The sequence below is a fragment of the Artemia franciscana genome, chromosome 4 (genome assembly GCF_032884065.1).
Source record: "Artemia franciscana chromosome 4, ASM3288406v1, whole genome shotgun sequence".
In the NCBI taxonomy this organism is placed as follows: domain Eukaryota; kingdom Metazoa; phylum Arthropoda; class Branchiopoda; order Anostraca; family Artemiidae; genus Artemia; species Artemia franciscana.
In genome coordinates this window covers 31,832,940-31,852,995 of record NC_088866.1, presented here as the reverse complement: position 1 = coordinate 31,852,995, position 20,056 = coordinate 31,832,940, and the positions used below count along the sequence as shown (strand labels likewise).

The 20,056-nt window shown below is 37.0% G+C and overlaps 1 protein-coding gene across 2 annotated transcripts in view; it reads right to left on the bottom strand.

Moving 5' to 3' along the window:
* LOC136026298 (metabotropic glutamate receptor 8-like) overlaps positions 1-20,056 on the bottom strand; it is a 229,660-nt gene that overhangs the window by 183,772 nt on the left and 25,832 nt on the right. The window contains exons 1-2 of one of the 2 annotated variants that reach the window (XM_065702712.1): positions 17,160-17,239; positions 521-894 (exon numbers count right to left, since the gene is read on the bottom strand). In XM_065702712.1, coding sequence (XP_065558784.1) covers positions 521-871 — 351 coding nt within the window. In that variant the 5' untranslated portion in view covers positions 872-894; positions 17,160-17,239. Of the gene's footprint in view, positions 1-520; positions 895-17,159; positions 17,240-20,056 lie in introns of those variants that run through there. The other variant, XM_065702713.1, reaches the window with a different exon arrangement.

Below are 20,056 nucleotides of genomic sequence, written 5' to 3'. Positions count from 1 at the left end.
CAGGGGCATCCATTCACGAAAATGTAGAGGGGAAGATATTAGTGGTAAGTCAATTGTGTTGTTTTTTCTTCAAACAAATGCCAAAAAGAATGTATTTCTCGATGAGAATAACTTTTTCAAGTTATTCAGGGGGGTAGCCTTGTTGTTTTTTTTTTAAACTTTTTTCCAAGAAAATGCCAAAAAAGGTATTTTCTAGATGAAAAACAATTTTTTGAATAAAGGGAAGGGTGATTTTTTTATTCTATTTTTTCTAAGAAAATACTTAAAAAGGAATATCTCGATAAAAATACAAATAAATCTATTTTGAAATCAATGGGTGCCGGAGAGTTTTGGTATTTCTTCGCTTTTTTTTTCTAATAAATGCCAAAAAATATTTTTTTTTATCAAAATACCAAAAAAAATGTTTGTCAAAATAAAGAGGAAGAGGAGGAGCAATTTTGTTGTTTTTATGTCTTTTTTCATTGAAAATACGAAAACAAGTATTTTAAAAATGTGTTTTCATCCTTGATTGATTCCTTACCTTATTCATATAGGATCTCACAAACTCCATACTTTTTTCCAGGGCATAGGTGTCACTAGAACAAGTATCCATTATCACAGCTCCAAGGGTTATATTAGGTAGTATATCATTGTCTTTATTAATTAAATCCAGAGCATAAAGCATTGCTTCCAGCCTATGGACCCCCTTTTCTTCCTTGACTGCTCCACAAGGCTTATCTCGAAAGCGAGAATCATGTTCATGCATTGGGAAGAGGCCACCGAGAATGATATCACCTGGTATTCGTATCAAGGTTCTTGAGTCTTCTACCAGAGATAGAACAACTGGCAGGAGGAGCAAGTTGAGCCACGGAGGCATTGACTTTGGTGTCATAAGCTTTTGTTACATCTCATTGTCTGGAAAGAAAACCATATACCGATCTTATTATAGGATAAGAAGTATGCGTTTGTTATAAGCATAGGCGACTTGTAAGCATAGCTTTTTTTTATAAGTATAGATCTTATAAGCATAGTTTGTTTGTTATAGGTGGCTTACAGACTAGGCTTTTTAGTCTTTATTTTTTTCCAGTCTTTTTTCTTATGCAAAATTTTTTAGGATGTGCAAAAATAATTTAGACTTACCTCAATATATGTTAAAAGTGGAGCCTCCTCCTCCCTTAATGATAAATCAAAATATTAAAGGGGATGTCGTTTTTATCCATTGTGATCAAAATGAGAATGTTCTAAGGTCGTGTGAGGTGTTGCAGCTACTGTGATCCCAGTAGCGGTGTCAATCACATTGGAGACGAAAACTGTAAAGGTGCAAAAAAAGTTTGGGTGCTAATCCTTACCATGTTTAATTTTTATCTAATAGGTCTTAGTTATGGAGCAGGTAATAAGAATGAAGCCCCTCACTAAGAAAGTTTTGTCAAAGCAAGAATAACCGAGACCATACTGGCAGCGTTGACCAAGTATTATCAGAGAAATTACAACAGTCAACCGAGTAATTAAACTGAAGGAAAGAGACTGTAAAAGAGATTTTGTTTTGGGACTCACTCCCCTCTCCCCTCAACATAGAGTCAAATTATATCCAGGCACCCCAAGGCACGGCTAGGACTAACTTATTAAATTATTTAGATGAGATACTTTTTTCAGATGTAGAAGTGGCTAGATTTGTAACACCCTATAAATTTTATGATTTAGATCACAGCTGCAATTGTCTCAGCCTACGACAGATTTTTAGCATTAATTGATCAAACAATTTCAGAAAAGTTTATGTTATTTGGAATTTCATTGCAAAAAGACGAAAAAATCGTAGATTTCCTGAATGAATTTTCCAGAATTATTTCCCAGAAGTCTTGGAGGTGCAAGAAATTTTTTGATATGAGCTCTCAAAGAGATATTTCTTTATTGTACTTGAATCTAAAATTACTGAAACTCTTCCTCTTCGTTCCGGTATATCTGTACGAGGTAAAAGTTTCCAATATCCGTCTCCACCCGCTATCAGACTTCAGACCACTTATTGGGATAAAAATAATAATAATAAATAGCTATGAAAGGAACGTTGTTTTTTATTTGAAACTTTGAGTCCTTAAATGCAAATCCTAAAATCATTGTTAGACACCAGACGTGCTTGAATAATCATAAGTCTTTGAAAAGATTCTAGTAGAAAAAGACATTAAATTAGTTAAAGAGCGAAAAACTAGTAATCAAAAAAATATTTGTGTATATTTAAACAAGAGATTACAACAATTCAGAAACCTTAAAAAAGAAAACCAAAAGTTTGAAGCTTAGTACACAATCGTTGTTAAAATTCGGAGCTGCTTCAATAACCAAATCAGGGCTTCCACTCTCGAATCTCAAAATTCGGGGACAAGTTTAAGAAATTCGGGGAGTTTTCGGGGACAAGTCTTCAAGATTCGGGGAATTTTCGGGGGCATGTTCAAAATAGAATTTTGTTACAAAATTTGGGAGCCAAAATTGGTTATAGCTTCGTTTTCAGCCTCAAGTAGGGCTTGGATCCGCGTACTAAATTAAGTTTTTAACAGAATAGGTTCTAGAGCTAGGGTACGGGATTGGAAGCCATAGCCAAAAACGATTTTTGCTGGTATTGCAGACAAAATCTCAGAACTATTTTTAAATAAATTAAAAAAAATAGGCTGAATGACACTGCAATTTTGTTGCTTTAGGTTCTATATTATCTTTGCTGCTTTATTCCCATAGCCCGAAAACAAAATTCTTATGTCATTTATTTTCAGAAAGACGACGAAAATAAAGTAGCCTATAGAAAGGCAATAATCTCGTACAAAGCAATAACATGTGCAATGATTTCTCGAAATTAATGAATATTCTTCGGCAAGCAAACATGAACTTACACCAGAAATTTAATTTTTAAAAATCACCTGAAAGCAAGGAACAGAATCAAAAATTAAAACGAATAGAAACGATAAAATAGTGAGAGGACTGTCCCCTTCTAAACGCCCAACTATTCATGCTGAAGTTTTTTAGTACTTAAGCTTCTCATTTTTCAATCGTTTTGGAAGTTGTTCTTACAGAATCGGGACTAAGTCTGAACTTAAGCGTAAAGAAAAAGGGGGCTATCCCCTTCATATATATAATATTTTTTTTGTTCATTTTTATGTTGCTACTTGCGCGTACTTTCAGACGGAAAAAATATTTTATTTTATTTCAAACAGTTTTTTAAAAATGCCAGGAAATCCAGCTCTATCTCCACAGAAAAATTATTTCTCTCCCAGGAAAAATCGTCTAGACAATTCAATACCGTTAAAGATTTATCCCGGACAAATACCATAAAGATCCCCACGCGTAAGATTCGGTTTAAAAAGATAAACTTAAAATAAATAAAACGAATTTTTGTTTAGGATACCTGGCCAATCTGTTTTTTCTCTGATTGGTTGAAATATATACAGGTTTTATTTTCTTGACTGGTGTTTCAAAAGCCTTTTCGGTCTGGCGGTTCTACCTAGCTTCAAACACTTAGGCCTGCTTAAATCCTAGAGTGGAAATCAGCTTTTTCAATTTCTTCTGGACCAAAAAGGGAGTATTTTGGGATGGGGGAGCCAAAAGAATTTTTCGAATGATCAAATATGTATTTGCAACAAACCTTGCTCGTACTATTCTGTGCAGGAAAAAATAAAGCCTTCAAGTTTCAATTATACAAAAAAAAATATGTCATTGAAAACTGCCACGAAGAGGCTCAATATCAGCTAAACTAAGCACACTACCTACGACCTAGGGAGCCACAAAACCAGAAATAAGCGTAGCTGCTTCTTCAGCAGTTGCAGAAGCCTTAACATTTGACAGAAGCTTCGTCATTTCACGGTCAAGGACAAGAGAAGAGGAACTGAGATTGAGTCTCTTCATTCCCACTTTGGTCTGAAGACTACACGCAACCGATATTGTCGCCAACAGTTTCGTTTATCTGTTTTCAAATCTTTGAGGGCACTGAACAAGCGTTCTGCTGTAACGTTAGAAAATGGCAGTGCACACATGTAATTATTATTATTATTAATTTATTACCCGTCAAAAACGGAAAAGACGGAGTATATAAAAGAAAAAGAAAGAAAAGCACAAAAATTTAAATACACTTCCACTACAAATATTGTAAAATAACACTAGTCCAGGGGTGGTTGGCTCTTAAAACATTGGTACTGAATTTGGAGATTCTTCTCTCTATGGCCATGGAATGGTTGGTGACCTTATATTTCCTGGAGATGTCGCCATTGCTTTGCCACAAAGGGAGACGCAGGAGAAACTTATCATATCTGTAAAATGCGCCGCAAATGGCTTTCTTTTCGGTAGCTTTGAATATTTTCCAGAAGGGAACCAGAGCAAGCAGATGGGGGGTAGTAAAAGCATTGTATAGCCGGGCAAGGAGAGGACGATTGAAACGATACTTATTGGCAACAAGTAATCCGTAAGACGTTCATAGAGGGGAACAGAGGTGGTTTGTCAGTGCTGAGCATGTGTCCTTCAATGTAGAAGAAATAGGAAGGCCAAGATACGTAAGGGACTCACAAAGCTTAATCAGAGTGTTGCCAATTTTAATGGAGAGGTTGATTGAAAGTTCATTTTTTGAACCATTGAAGAACAGAAGTTCTGTTTTAGATTCGTTGAAGGAAAGTCCGATCTACTTGTATGCCACTGCAAGTGAGTCATAATTTTGTTGAAATAAAGATACCTAACGAGAAACATGGAGAATATCATCAGCAATGTTCAGCAGCGAAAAATTAATCCCACGGAAAAAGCACGACGGCTTTATTACTTGCTGTGCTTTGATAATAGCGTTATTAAACAGTGATGGAGAAGTTTTGCCACCTCGACGTACGCCTTTGTTGACAATCAGCATTTCTTTACAAGGAAAACTGCCAGACGGAGAGGGGATCAGGATAACAGCCGAGAGCTTATTGTACATACTGTAAACAGGGGAAAGGATGCAAGAGGAAACACCTCGCTGAAGGGCTTTGAGCAGGATATGGCCATGGATGCCAGAATCGAAGGCTCTACTAACATCAAGTGCTCCAAAGACGAGAAGATCACCATTTTTATCTGCATCAATAAGAAGATTTGCAAGAACGCTGTGAACGTGTTTCCGTCCTGAGTGCTTTTTGAAACCGAAGTGGTTGTCTGGAGTAGTGCATCAAAGTGCAATTTCATCAAAAATAAGGGATTCAAATAGCTTACAAAAAGTAGTTGAAACAAAGATCGGACGACATGAAGCGCACTGGTCAGCTGGTTTACCTTTTTTGAGAAAAGGATGGACCAATCCAACACCAAAGCTGTCTGGAACGATGCCAGTAACGAAAATCATTTGAAATTGCAGAGAAAGGTGCTCTAGGAGAAGATTGCTGGCAAAGCTTAAATGGGTACCAGATATACCATCGATGCCCTTAGATTCCTTTTTTTTTTTACCTTATCAATTTTGGAACGCATCAAGGATGGAGTGACCAGGACACCAATATCCTTAACTGCAAACCGAAGCTCCTTATCGAGGGCTTGGCAAAAGGTGTTATCTAGGTAGGATTTAGGGGCTGAAAATTGGTCTCTGAAGTAGTCGCACCAGTCTATTTCTGGCATGCAGGGCTGGCCATTGGAAGATTTGTTCTTAGATCGAAGATGCCATAAAGCAAGTGGCGAATTATCGACAATCTCGCTGGTACGGGTAATTTCGTTAGCCTTATGCTGTGCGAGGGCTTTGGAAAATTTACGTTTCGTGTAAATACGAACAGCGTTGACTACTCCAGAGCGCGGCTTCCCACAGTCTGCCCATAAATGTAGCCAGAATTTTGCCGAATCACTTGCGGCCAGGAGATTAGGATTATTCTACCAGTTAAGCACTTCCGTGCCGTGGCGAATTTTGTGGACCGGAACTGCAGTTTTCTCAGCTGTATGGATAGCATGCGTTATCTCAGAACAGTAGATATTTAGTAGGACGGTTTTTTCTGAGTCTACTGTCATATTCGGACAACAGAGAAGTGCAAAAGGAATTCGGATCTTCAACAGTATGTAGTCACATGAAGTCTGGTAGGAATCGATGTTAGCTGCTTCCCAGTTGAGGCTGAACAACCATTTAGGTGGGGAATTTGTGGGTGAAGTTTGCGGCAAGGGCTTTATTTGAAAAGAATTACAGATCGGCATGTGGTCGGATATGGAGTAGTCAAGAAGAACCGTAGTATTAGAGGTGGGTTTAATCATAGAAGAACAATAAAAATAGTCCAACTGAGACACGGAACCAGATTGATGGATGAACGTAAAATCATGATCATTTCCAACATAGGTGAGACTTGGACAAGCATGGAGCAAGATCTGAGATCTATTGTTTTCAGGGTCAGACAGTTCACAGTTAAAGTCACCAAACAGGAGACAACTTAGGCATTCATCTTCATATTTTGATACTAGCTTGGCAATAGATGTACATGTGAGAGAGAACTTTCTCTCAGACATATCATTGCGGTAATTAGTAGGAAAATAAATGACGAATATGACCAAATTCGAAACTTCAACCACTAGGAAACTATCAGACTTAGCAGCTAGATTACCAAGTAGCTCTTTCTGTATCATCAGGGCCAAACCACCTGAAGGCCTATGGCGAGTGGTCTTAGCATGGTGGGAAAACAGATTATGAGAAGACGTGAACTCCAACAGTTGACGACTATTGCTTCACAAGAAGTGTTCCTGAAGACCCACCACGTCAAACCACAAGCGAAGTTCAGAGAGTAGGTGATATTTCGGTAGAACTTTCCCATTGATGTTCCATGATACAATTTATAAGGTTTCTTCAGGCATTGGAATTATTTACAAGAGATTGAGCGACAGGATATTTAAAAGTGTAACATGGGTGGTCGGAGAAATTGCGAAGAGCAAACTTAAGTGCCTTGGTACAAGGATTATCTTTGGTTGTGGAGTGGCCAGCCTCACAACGCCTGGAAGATTTTCGGGTACCTGAGCACGCAGACGCAAAATGACCATATGACAGGCAAGAAAAGCATTGGGGTGGCAAGCGTTGAAATATACTAATGGGGAGTCTTTCGTACCCTATGATGGGCGGAAAGCGAATAGAAGACTCGAGGTCCTCTTTAGAATCAAAAAGAAGCTTAAACGAACGGGTGTTTTGGATCTTTGTTGCTTTCAAACAGTTGGCAATCAGATCATATAGGCTATTTTCATTCAAATCTTCAGGAACATAATGGATAATACCGAAAAAGGAGGGGCATCGGAGTTTAGGCTCGACTTCAGGGTTGTTCCCGGTTATGTGTGATATATTAGATTCGGCACCACTTATCCTTTGTGAATACTTTCTAGGCGTCTCTACTGGGACGAAGCTCGATTATATTCCCACTAGCTTCTCCACAAACATGCTCTAGATAAGCTTTACGGAAGTCAGGCTTTTTAAGGTCTAAGGGGGGCTTCTTGAGAATAACTGCATAGGAAGGCTTGGCCGGTGGAGTGACTAATTGATTCATGGATGTAGCATGTTTCTCAGCTGCACGGGTTTTTTTCTCACTTTCAATAAAGTCCTTTAAATTATTGGAGATTTTTGTCACTTTTTGAGTAACAATAGCACTCAATTCATCAGGCGTAGTTGGGAGCTCCGTAGGATCAAATATTACGAATTTCGGAAATTTGATCCGGTTAGTCTCACATAACTGGATCAGTTTCAGCATATCTAACACATTATCGGCAATCTTTTGGCGAGCAGCGTTGCGACTCGAAGTATTCGAATAGTGCCAAAGTGTATCCTTAGCTTTTATAATCGTATCCTTGTCATAAAATCCCACTGCCTTTTCGCAAATTTCATCAGTCTTATTTGCTTGGATATATTTGCGATATATTTGCTTATTTGCGATAAATAATTTAGCAAAGCATTATGCACAAGTCTTTCTTTCTCATTCGACATTATGCTAATTTAGAAGTCCGGACACATTCAATAGGAAAAAATAACTGGTTAGTTTTTGCACGCGACAAGAGCTCATTAGTAATCTAGTAGTATAGTCAGTAATCTAGTAATCAGTACTAAAATCAGTAATCTAAAACCTTTCTTAGGTTTTCAAACCTCGGCTTTCCACATGGGTATGTCTGCTTACAGATAAACTTCCAAGACTCCTCTACGGACATCGTACATATGTCTAAACCCGCCAAAGAAACAGTGCTCTGTTCACGCCATTCCCTGTCAATTAGAGCCTTGTTCCACGAAGGCAACCCACGACTTCTTAAAAAATTTGCTAAGCTAGGTGGGTTCAAGTTTCGAGAATTGACAGGATCAAGTAGACTTGTGAACTCATAAACGTCACATTCAAACGTAAAACGTCTCTGTATCTGGATAATGGCCTCCTTGTAAAAGTCTCTTCCTGTTATGTAGACCTTCCTCACCTCTAACTGTGAGATATATGGACTAGACGAGACCAAGGATGCCAACTCCTCTTCCGCAGTATACCCGAGATAGACCTTCTGAGCGTCAGCATAATGGCTCTCGTCTGTTACGTCAAGAGCCTAAAGATCAGTACAGTTTCTGACGTAAGTTCCATCCATGTAGTTTATAGCCAAGGTTGCAATAAGCTTAAGTATTTCCGTCTTCAGCTTATAGAAAATTGGTGACTTCGATTGAAACAATACATTAAAGTCGTTCAAAAGGCCTAGAGCGTAGTCAACAAACATCATTAGAACCTTCATAAAAGGATTTTTCAGAGCACTAAGGGCAAGTTTATTGCAATGAGTGGGGTCATCAAAATTGGCACTAGTGAAATAGAGGGACAATGCGCTCCACTGTTCAAGGATTCTTCACACACACGCATGGGTTTGTCCTTCACACACACAGCCACCGGGTTTGTCCAGGGGCTTGAATTTTTTGATCTGGTGTAGCCGAGAAATCTTGAAGTTATTTAAGTACTGCAACTCGCTTAGCGCTCATAGAGAAATGACTATAAACCTGGCTACAAAAGTCTTCCAGAGTTTTGGTAAGCTTCTTGCAGGCATACGAAGCACACAGATGAATGGAGTGGCAACCACACTTGACAACTACCACCCACGGATAATTGTCACTGATCAGCTTTGCTACCGAATTATGACATCCCATCATTGAGTTTGTTTTGTCGGCACAGAAACCAGTCCAATTTCGCAGAGGCACTTGATTTTCTACTGATTTTAATGGGCACTGGTCTGATTGGTGTTTCTCTTAGAACCTCAAACAGACTGACTAACTCTTTAGCTCTGCATTCTTTTTTAGTGTGTTCATATTCCTGGACTTATAACACTGAAGGACTCTGCAATAGTACCGATATACAATATACCTCCCTTTTTCTTCCAAAGCACCAAATATTTCGTGCTTGCGTATATATTGTTGCACTTTGTCCTTTAGGGAGGATTCCAAATAGAGGTTGAGAGTAGGGGGGATGGAAATTTTGGGTGGGACCAGGTAGACCTTGGTTAGGTAACTGAAGCATTCAGCTGCAATCACAATTGTCTAAAGTGTAAGTATGGTAAAACAATCAAGGAAATACGAAGAATCACCAATACTCACGAGATAATTATAACTTGAAGCAGAAGATATTATATCCAACCGGTTAATTTTGAACTTTTCCAATGCTTAGAAGATTTGAATTTCCAAACTGTAAGCTCAATTCCGTTTTATATTTTCAATATCATACGTTCGCCAGCGTACCATAGTATAAAGTTGCAAAACAATATTAAAATTGTGGAACGAACAGTGAGCCTTCCACTAACTCTATTTCGGGCAGATCATGGGAAAAGAAATATTTTCGGGGAGTTTTCGGGGATTCGGGGAACGACATTTTTTTTCGGGGATTTTTCTCAATTTTCGGGGAAATCCCCGAAAATTCGGGGACAATGGAAGCACTGAACCAAATATCTATGAACAGACACAATATGAAAAGAAATATGAAGATATGAAAAAATTATTTAGAGGTAGCCCTCCCCCCCAAAAAAAGTGTTATAAATAATAATTCGCTTAAAGAAAAAAGGTTTTTGTCCCACCATCTGAACAATTAACAAATCTGCAAACCATGACCATCTGTAATGATAGACCAACAAGGTTATCTAAAGCAAAGGGCATTGGCATTAAATTCACAAAGGGTGAAAATCAACAACCTTGACCATCAAATGAGACAAGACCCCCTCCCCAAAAAAAATTACAAGTGTTATAAATGTTAATTCGTTGGAAGGAAAAAATGTTTTTGTCCCACCACCTGAATAATTAACAAATCCACAACCTGGACCATCCTTTAAGACTAGACCAATAAGGGCAGCTTAAACAAAGGACATTGGCAAATTGTCTGAAGTAGTAAAAATCCAAAATTAAGAAGAAAGAAAAATGGTGTTAGAAGGTAAGCCATACCGATTATCAGAACGTGTCAAGGTGAATGTATAGTTTTCAGTTTTGAGTACTTAGAAATGCTAATTCTAAAAGTGCATCCATTTCTGGTTGACCCTCCTCCTCCATGGAACAAACTAGAAATACGTAAAGTGGGCTTGCTTACAGGTAACATTACCTATACAGTGAAGCTTATTAGTCCATGAGCCCCGCGGGCGGCGGGGCGAGGTCTGTAGTCTATATTTATTTAATAAACCTCGCTTGAGGTTTTTTTTTAGTTTTGTCACACTTTGTTGAATAAATAGAGAATACAGACCTCGCCCCGCTGCCCACGGGGCTCATGGACTAATACGCTTCGTCCTATAGGTAATGTTATCTGTAAGCAAGCCCACTTTACGCATATTTAGTCTCGCTGGAGGGGGATTTTAGAAAGCTAAAAATTGGATATGCCTCTCTAATAAAGACAAAGAAACAATATGCGGTCATCAGAATCTTGCTATATGCAGTAATACGCACTTTAGAGCACTTGGAACGAAACTAAACATTAACCAATGTCAAAATTGAAAATGATAGCGATGAGAATTAAGATTATTATTCTTTGGAACCACTTGAATTATCAAAGTCATAAGAACAAGAGAACAGCCCGAACAAATTAAAATCACAGCGGGGGCAAATCAACAATCTGGCCTATTAAATGAGACAAGACCGAAAAACTGAAAATTTATGAGTTTTATAAATTATAATTCGTTAGAGGAAAAATAAGTTTTATCTCACCACCTAAACAATTAGTAAATCTGCAACCCGTACCGTCATGTAAAACTAGACCAATAAGTGCAGCTAAAGCAAAGGACATTAGCAAATTGTCTGAAGTAGTGAAGATCCAAATGAAGAAGAAAGAAAATGGTGTTAGAAGATAAGTGATAGCGAAGTCAAAACGTGCCAAAATTGAAAATGATGGTTACGTTAGTTGAGTTTGGATTTTGACGAGGATTTGGTGATCAATGCTCACCATGCCTTTGTTAAAAAACCAAATAAAAAAACAAGTTTTTTTAACTGAAAGTAAGGAGCGACATTAAAACTTAAAACGAACAAAAATTACTTCGTATGTGAAAGAGTCTGCTTCCTCATCAGCACCCCGCTCTTTACGCTAAAGTTTGACTCTGTCTCTCAATTCTTCTTTTTAAAACAGTAAAAAACTTTAGCGTAAAGAGCGGGGTGCTGATGAGGAAGCAGCCTCTTTCATATACGAAGTAATTTCTGTTCGTTTTAAATTTTAATGTCGCTCCTTACTTTCAGTTAAAAAAACTTATTCTTTTTTATTTAGTTTCTGAACGTTTTTGAATCAATGCATGTTTTGATTTTGGCTCTCCGCAGAGGAATAATTAAAACGAAATTTGCATTTTTTGATTGATCGAATGATTTTGAGAAAAAAAGAGCGGGGGAGGAAGCCTATTTGCCCGCCGATTTTTTGGTTAATTAAAAAGGCAACTAGAACTTTTAATTCTTTACGAATATTTTTATTAGTAAAATATTTACGTAACTTATAAATTAGCTTACGTAAAGAACTTTTGTATTCTCATATTTTTATTACATATATGAGGGGGTTCGCCCCCCTTGTCAAATCCTCGCTCTTTACACCAAAGCCTAAATTTTGTCCCAATTCATTAAGAATGACCCCAGAATAAATAAACCGTAGAATAAATAGTTGAAATTACTAGAAATACTTTAGCGTAAAGAGCGAGGTATTAGGAGGAGGTGAGCCCCTAAAATGGGTAATAATTTCTGTTTGTTTTAAGTTTTAATGCTGTTCCTTACTTCCAGCTGAAAGATCTTTTTCGTATTTATTTTTTCATTGTTTTTTATTAAATAATGCTAGTAAATCCTGCGCTCCCTTCATGGAGATTTTCTTCCCCCATAATAAATTATCGATGAAAAGTTCCCCCAGCATATCCCCCTCTTCTCAACCCCTCCCCCAAACCAAAAAAATCCTCCTGAAAACGCCTGTACACTTCCCAATAACCATTACTATATGTAAGCATTGGTCAAAGTTTGTAACTTGTTGCCCCTCCCATGGGGACTGTGGGGGAGTAAGTCGTTTCCAAAGACATAGTTATAAGGTTTTTCGACTACGCTGAATAAAATGGCTATCTCAGAATTTTTATCCGTTAACGTTGGTAAAATAATTAGCGTGGGAGGGGGCCTAGGTGCCCTCCAATTTTTTTGGTCACTTAAAAAGGGCACTAAAACTTTTCATTTCCGCTAGAATGAGCCCTCTTGCAACATTCTAGGACAACTGGGTCGATACGATCACCCCTGGGGAAAAAAAACAACAAAAAAACAAATAAACACGCATCCGTGATCTGCCTTCTGGCAAAAAATACAAAATTCCACATTTTTATAGATAGGAGCTTGAAACTTCTACAGTAGGGTTTTCTGATACGCTGAATCTGATGGTGTAATTTTCGTTAAGATTCTATGACTTCTAGCGGGCGTTTCCCCCTATTTTCTAAAATAACGCAAATTTTCTCAGGCTCGTAACTTTTGATCAGTAAGACTAAACTTGATGAAACATATATATCTAAAATCAGCATTAGAATGCAATTCTTTTGATGTAGGTATTTGTATCAAAATTCCATTTTTTAGAGTTTTGGTTACTATTGAGCCGGGTCGCTTCTTGCTACAGTTCGTTACCACGAACTGTTTGATAAAGTTTTGACGAAATGTATTTTATTATGACAAAAGAAAAGCCAGGGCAAAAGTCGACGTTTAACATTTGATAAAAGCTACAAGTGATGAAATGGTCATCATAAGTAACGACATTAGAGTTTATAAAGAGGTTAGCCAAGAACCCGATAGTGTATGAACCTCTGTTAAAACAACAAAGGTGCGCTATGTTTTTCATAATGATAGAAGACAATCCAAGGCAAAAGTTAAACGTCGTATAACACAAAAATATGCTTTTACAAAGGCATTAGTTCTAATTTATGGTCATCTAGTGTTTAAGGGATTGACTGATGCAATGAAGCACAGATAAATGTGATTAGGAAACTAGCGAAAGTGAGAATTGCAGCAACTAAAGAAAAAGGCATGGAACAAACTACAGAGAGAATCACATTGAATTGTAAACGAGATTTGTACAAGGATCTGTGGTTAAAAACTGGAAAAGAATTTTTTGTTATCTATAACGCCTTAAGAAATTAAATAAGACTATATGTTAATATAAAATGCTAAAGTAAAAGAAGTGGAAAAACTCTCTGAAGTAAAGATAAACAAAAGTGTACGATGAAATCTAAAGTTGGAAAACGAAGAAAAGTAATGACTGGTCATCCAAAGATCTAAATAGGTCAAGACTTTAAGAAAGGAATCCGTATTTTTCACAGGGTGGCTGTATCGAACCTGTGGTGACGACATGACATCAAGAAAAGGCTCAAATTGTCTGGGGTTAGTAGACAGTTGGTAATGGGAATCCATATATAAAGGCCACTGCGATCCGAGTACCAGGGCCCGGCGGCAAAGCTTCCGGTACTATATAAATAATGTAAATAATGACAAAGAACAAACTGCCTTTCCATAATACAAATACAGAAGAGAGAATAATGAAGACTTTTTCCAGTGGACGAACAAAACCTATCTGAATAATTCGGCCCTATATCTAAGGGCCGTCTTCAGCCAATCCAATAATAAATAATAACACACTTACAATAAAAGTTCTTGGTTAAAAATCCATTTTCTAAAATAGTGTAGGCATCATTACCTCTTAACAAAAAGTTCAGCCAAGACTGTGTGATAAAAGCTAACAGTCTACTAGCTAAAAAGGTTCATTCATTTTACTAATTGCATTTATTAAAAATTGGAATAATTTCATGTTGCAATGTTTGCCTTCTCTGCAGCTAAATTTGTAGTCTTTTGGGATTAGGCTTGTTTTTATTGGTTCCTATTTTTGTTTTATTTTGAATTAGATTGTTTTCTATTATTTATTTTTGTGTACATAGGGTTCAGTGTCTATTCACACAAGACTCTATTTAGGGATGTATTATTATTTAAGTTATGTTTGATTTCGATTGCCTTGCGGACAGTTTGTTTGATTCCTAGGTTATTGCTAATTAGACTTGTTTCGTCAAATAGAACATAATGGTTTGGATTTTCAAAAATATGATTGCTTAAAGCTGAATCGAAAGATGTAGAGCCATTTTCAGATTTTAATACTTTTTCAATACTTTCTTTGTGTTACTGTAATCTTGTTCCTAAATTTTGGGTGGGTTCAAACAGTGAATAATTTCCACAACTACGAGGTATTTGATACACCCCTCTTAGACGAGTAACTGGGTTATTATCCTTACCAGAATTGAGAAGATTCATTATGCTTACACAACACGTAAATAATTTTTTAAACAATCTTTTTTCAGTTTGAAGAAATTTTCGGAATATAAGGTACGTAAATCGTGCTTGTGTGTTTATTCGAATCGTTTACCGGTGTGGGATTTAAGGCTTTAGAAGAATATATCTTCAATCTTTGAGCAATAACAGTATTTATGAGAGAAATTGGGTACCCGTTGCCAAAAAGTATATATGTAATAAAATTTAATTCTTTTTTAATATATGGCTCTGAACAGAAGTAGGCTATACACAAGAGATGTTACCACGCCTCTTTTAACTTGTGGAGGATGGTTAGATTTGAAGTGAAGGTATCTTTTATTATGCTTAGGTTTTCTGTAAACCAAAAAATCAAGTTTATTCACAATACATATTATCAATACATCTAAAAAAGGTATTTTTCCATCTGTTTCGGTCTCTAGAGTAAATTGCAGGTTTCTATAATAAGTATTTAAATGTTCTAGAAAACCTTTTAAATTCACTTTCACCATAGTTCGGAACTAAAATTACGTTGTCCATGAAGCATCCTCAAAACACATGATTAAGAAAATACGAATCCAGTGACAATTTTCGAGATGCTCGACGAAAATATTTGCAAGTAGGCCTGATAGAGGTACTCCCATAGGAAGGTCCCTTACCTGTTTGTAATATGAATCTCGAAGCTAGAAATGCATAGAATATTTGTTACATAATTTAACCAAGTGCACGAGACTCTTCGATTAGGTGATAATTGTTTTCCGGTTTATTTTGTAATAATTGCTCAGATTTTGAAACATCAATACCAGTATACATGGAAACTATGTCAAAGCTACTAAGTATGGACTTTTCAGAACTGTCTACTGTTTCAATTTGTGTACAAGATCAACTTAAATTTTTAAATAAGATTTTTGGGAGTGAAGCAATGGTTTCAATGCAGTGCATAACCATTTTCTAATGTTTGAGGCAGGTGATTTTGTAATAGCTACAATAGGTCTTAGAGGGACGCCTTGTTTGTGCAATTTTTGTAATCCATAAACTCCGCTCGGAATTTTAATTAAAAGCAAACCCACTCTTGGCCCAAAAACTCTAGTTTTTCTCATGTGTCAGAAAGGCCTCATTAAATGCACCCAAAGGCTCTATAATTGTGTTTTAAGCAACAAAATGACAATTTCTAACAAGAGGTGGCACTTACAGCAGATATACTGTGGACTTGAGAATATTACGAATTAACTTACGCAACGAGCTTCTATATTTGTGAATTTTTACTATATAAATGAGGGGGTTTGCCCCCTTGTCAATACCTCCCTCTTTACAGTAAAGCTTGAATTTTATCCCAAATCTTTAAAAATGATCCCTGAATCACAAAGGCCGTAAAATAAATAGATTAAATTACTAAAAATACTTTAGCGTAAAGAGCAAGGTATTGTGGAGGTGAAAACCTTCTTATATACGTAGCACTTTATGTTCGTTTTAATGCTGCTAATTACTTCCAGATGATTTTTTTTCTCATTGTTTCTTTTTAAATAATGCTAGAAAATCCTGCACTCCCTTCATGGAAATTCTCTTCCCTCATGATAGATTATTCCATGGAAAGATCCTCCAACGTAACCTCCTCCTCGAACCACTCCCACTACAACGCGAAAAAGTCCCCCTTAAGACGTCTGTACACTTCATAATAACCATTTATATATAAACAATGGTCTAAGTTTGTAACTTGCAGCCCCTCCCCCGGGGAAAGTCGGGGATTAAGTCGTCCCCAAAGACATAGTTAGTAGGTTTTTGACTAAGCTGAACAGAATGGCGGCTATCTCAAAACTTTGATCCGGTTACTTTGGGGAAAACGTGTGCGTGGGAGGAGGCCTAGGTGCCCTCCAATTTTTTGGTCACTTAAAAGGGGCACTAAAATTTTTAATTTCCTTTAGAATGTGCCCTTTCGCAATACTCTAGGACCACTGGGTCGATTCGATTACCCCTGGGAAAGAAAGAAAAAACAAAAACAAATAGACACGCATCCGTGATCTGTTTTCTGGCAAAAAATACAATATTCCACATTTTTGTAGATAGGAGCTTGAATATTCTACAGTGGAGTTCTCTGATACGCTGAATCTGATTGTATGATTTTCCTTTATATTCTATGACTTTTCGGGGCTGTATTTCCCTTTTTTCTAAAATTAGGCAAATTTACTTAGGCTTGTAACTTTTGATGGATGAGACTAAACCTGAAGAAACTCATATATTGAAAATCATCATTAAAATGTGATTGTTTTGATGAATACTTGTTTTCATCAAAACCACCCCAGCACAAAAAAAAACCTCCAAAAACATGTCTGCATACTTCCCAATAGAAAATACTATACGAACACCAAAAACAAGAAGAACTATAGGGAATTTTTTAAGACAGTGAGAAACAAATTAGAATGAATATTTCGGCCCTATGTCCAAGGGCCGTCCTCAGCAATACAAATAAGAAAAAACAACTTACGAGAGGATAAAATCAATAAAACTAAAATGAACAGTTTTCAAAACAGTCCCAGCATGCTTACTTCAGCGAAGTTCAACCAGGACTGAAAAATAAATTGTAATGAAACGAGGCAATTCAATGAAATGAAAGAGAATGATTTAAAAACAGGTGTTTAATGCCAGCCAAGCTTCTTTCGCTGCCGATCTTATAGGTCTATTTGTGACAGGTTCTGTGTTAATATCTATTAACAAAGACCTATTAACAACGAGCTTTTTGATAAAATTAAAAATTGGTCACTTCGGTGCAAGCAATTATTTAAATTTTGTTTGTGTAAATAGGTCTGTATGAAGTAAAAAGCCGAAAACTTATTCATTTGTAATTTCCACAAGTTTTTACCGCTCCCTGACAAATATTGATGAAAAGACCACAGGCACGCACGCAGGGATTCAACCCCCCTCCCAAACTTTGCAAAATGCTTAATTTTCCCTGCGAAATGTTTAATTTTCCCATGTTTTCCTGGTATTTCCTGCGTAAGAGTTGACCCCCCTAAAAAAAATTCTCCTCGAACAAAAATTTCTCTAATTTTCTCCTCGAATAATAACTCTTTTACAAATAAATCTTCCTAGTTACTTGTCAAATTAGAAAGAATAACAATGAAATAATCTTAATTTTGAGTGAGAAACTCCTTGAGTTTAACTTTCTAATATTTGTTTAGTGGAAGCGGCGAAGAAAACTGATAACTTTGTCTCTGACTTATTTGCTGCATCTGAAAAAGAATTGACTAGGAAGTAAAATGTCTGGACTTCGGTTAGGCCTTAAGTATTTTCGTTTCTGTAAATTTTTGTTTTTTTCTTCCGTATTGGTACCGTAACAGGAAGCGTGGGCGCCCGTAAGCTGAGTTTAAGGGGGCTTACCTGGTGTAATCGGTACTCCCAATGGTGTATATAGACCCCGACTCTGCGCTGGCGCATGCATCAGACTCCGCCGACGAGAGGCCCGGTTGACCACCACCGAAGTATTGTAACGCCGGCCAAGGTGGTAGTGTTCCACTGACTTTGCATTAATTTGAGCCAATTCTTTATTGTGTCAACCGCAATATTTTTGGTTTTCTTTTCTCGTGTGGCTAATTATTTGATTTTCCTGCTTAGAAATCGAGTGCAGTTTTCAAAATTCAACACACAGTTTTCAAAGTGCACACACAAATAGTTCTAATGAATTCCTTGTGCTTCCAAGGTGAGTTTTTATTCAATCCTAGTTCTTGTAGCGCATCCATTGAAAGGACAATTGTGTTTTGAACAGATGCCAGATTAAATTACAGGTAGAAACTTGATATTTAACGACTTCTCTATTTCAAGACACCCTGGTATAACAGAGAATCAATATTTCTTGAGTCCTTGCCATAGACAGGTGTTTGTAAATACTGAGTTTTTGATTCCGTAACATAGCAGTGTTACTTGAAACGGTAGGTTCTGAAAACTCCCAAGTTTCTAACTGTTAAATTCTGAATTTAAAATCGAGGACAATTAATTTGTTCCCTTATTTGTCATAAAACCACTGGATGTAGTAACTAGGGGCAAACTAGGATCTGTCTGACTAAAGGAGGGGACCTATTTCAGACATCAACAGAAATGAATGGGAAGGGAACTACAAATGCATGTCTCCCTAGTCACGATTTCAATAGTCAAATCTATTATACCCCCTGGAAAATTAATTTTTCTTTAGAAATTCTTTCTAAATTTTCTTAATAAGTATTTCATATATCTAAAAATTTAACCAATATAGAATGGTAACTATAAGATTTGCAGAAAGTTAATACTAGAGACCTAATTACAATTGTATATTTTTACCTGGAGTCTAATCTTGGAAAATATGCTTCTTCCCAACCTTGAGCAAAGGATCTTAAACTGAAGTATCTCAATCACGGACAGATTCAATCACTGACATGTGTTGTGAAAAAGAGTAATCATTTTGAAATAGGCTTGGCTATAAGATTGTAGGCATCCAATCCCAAGTATATTCATCAGGCCCAAGATTAAGAGTCTGCTGTCCTAGTTTAGGGAAGATACATTTTAGTCAAAAAACTTGTTCAAGATCTCACACTGTCCATGTACTGGGGGTTTTTACCCTAAATCGTCTTTAAGGTAGTAGATGTGATCTGGCTGTTCAAGCCACTTTCAGATATTACCTCTCCTACCACTCATATTCATTGCACTGACTTCTGCAGTAGGCTCTACCTTCTCCGTAATGGCCCTTATAGATGAGTTTTACAAAGTTGCCAACTGCAACCCAAATCAAAACTAAGTTCAAATTTTTTCTCGCTATCTTACCCAAGAGAATTGTCTGAGATTTTATCAACTGTTACTGTCTGAACCTTTTCAGTTTCATTTTCACCCTCAGTGCTGACTTCTCATCAAATCTCTTCATAGCCTGCTTCTTTTTTGCTTTTGTTGCTTCTTCTTTTTTCCATCTCTTCTTTCCCTTCCTTGTAGCAAAGACAGCTTCAATTATGGCTTTCACTGATGTATCAGTGAGCACTTTCGCTCTGCCCTTCTTTTTTCCTTGAAGCATTTTTTTTCTTGGTGGTCCGGGGATGTGGTTGTACTCATTTAGGTGTGACTATCCTATTTCAAAAATGCTGCAAAATCACAGGGCTTAATGAAAGCATTGGGTAAGAAGATCTCCCTCCCTTCTGGATATTTCTGTATGTTTCTCCCTTCAAAATTTCTTCTGGATGTTTGATACAATGGAAGCTAAGGAGAATGATTTTCTTACCAACCCAGCTAAAACGGTGACAGATCTTCTTGATGGTGACGGTTACTTGATGAAAAAAAAACTTCTAGTTTTGATAATCAATTCTGTTAGGAATACATAGCTGTTACACAATTCAACTTTTATGCAAGGGTTCTGAAATGCCACAG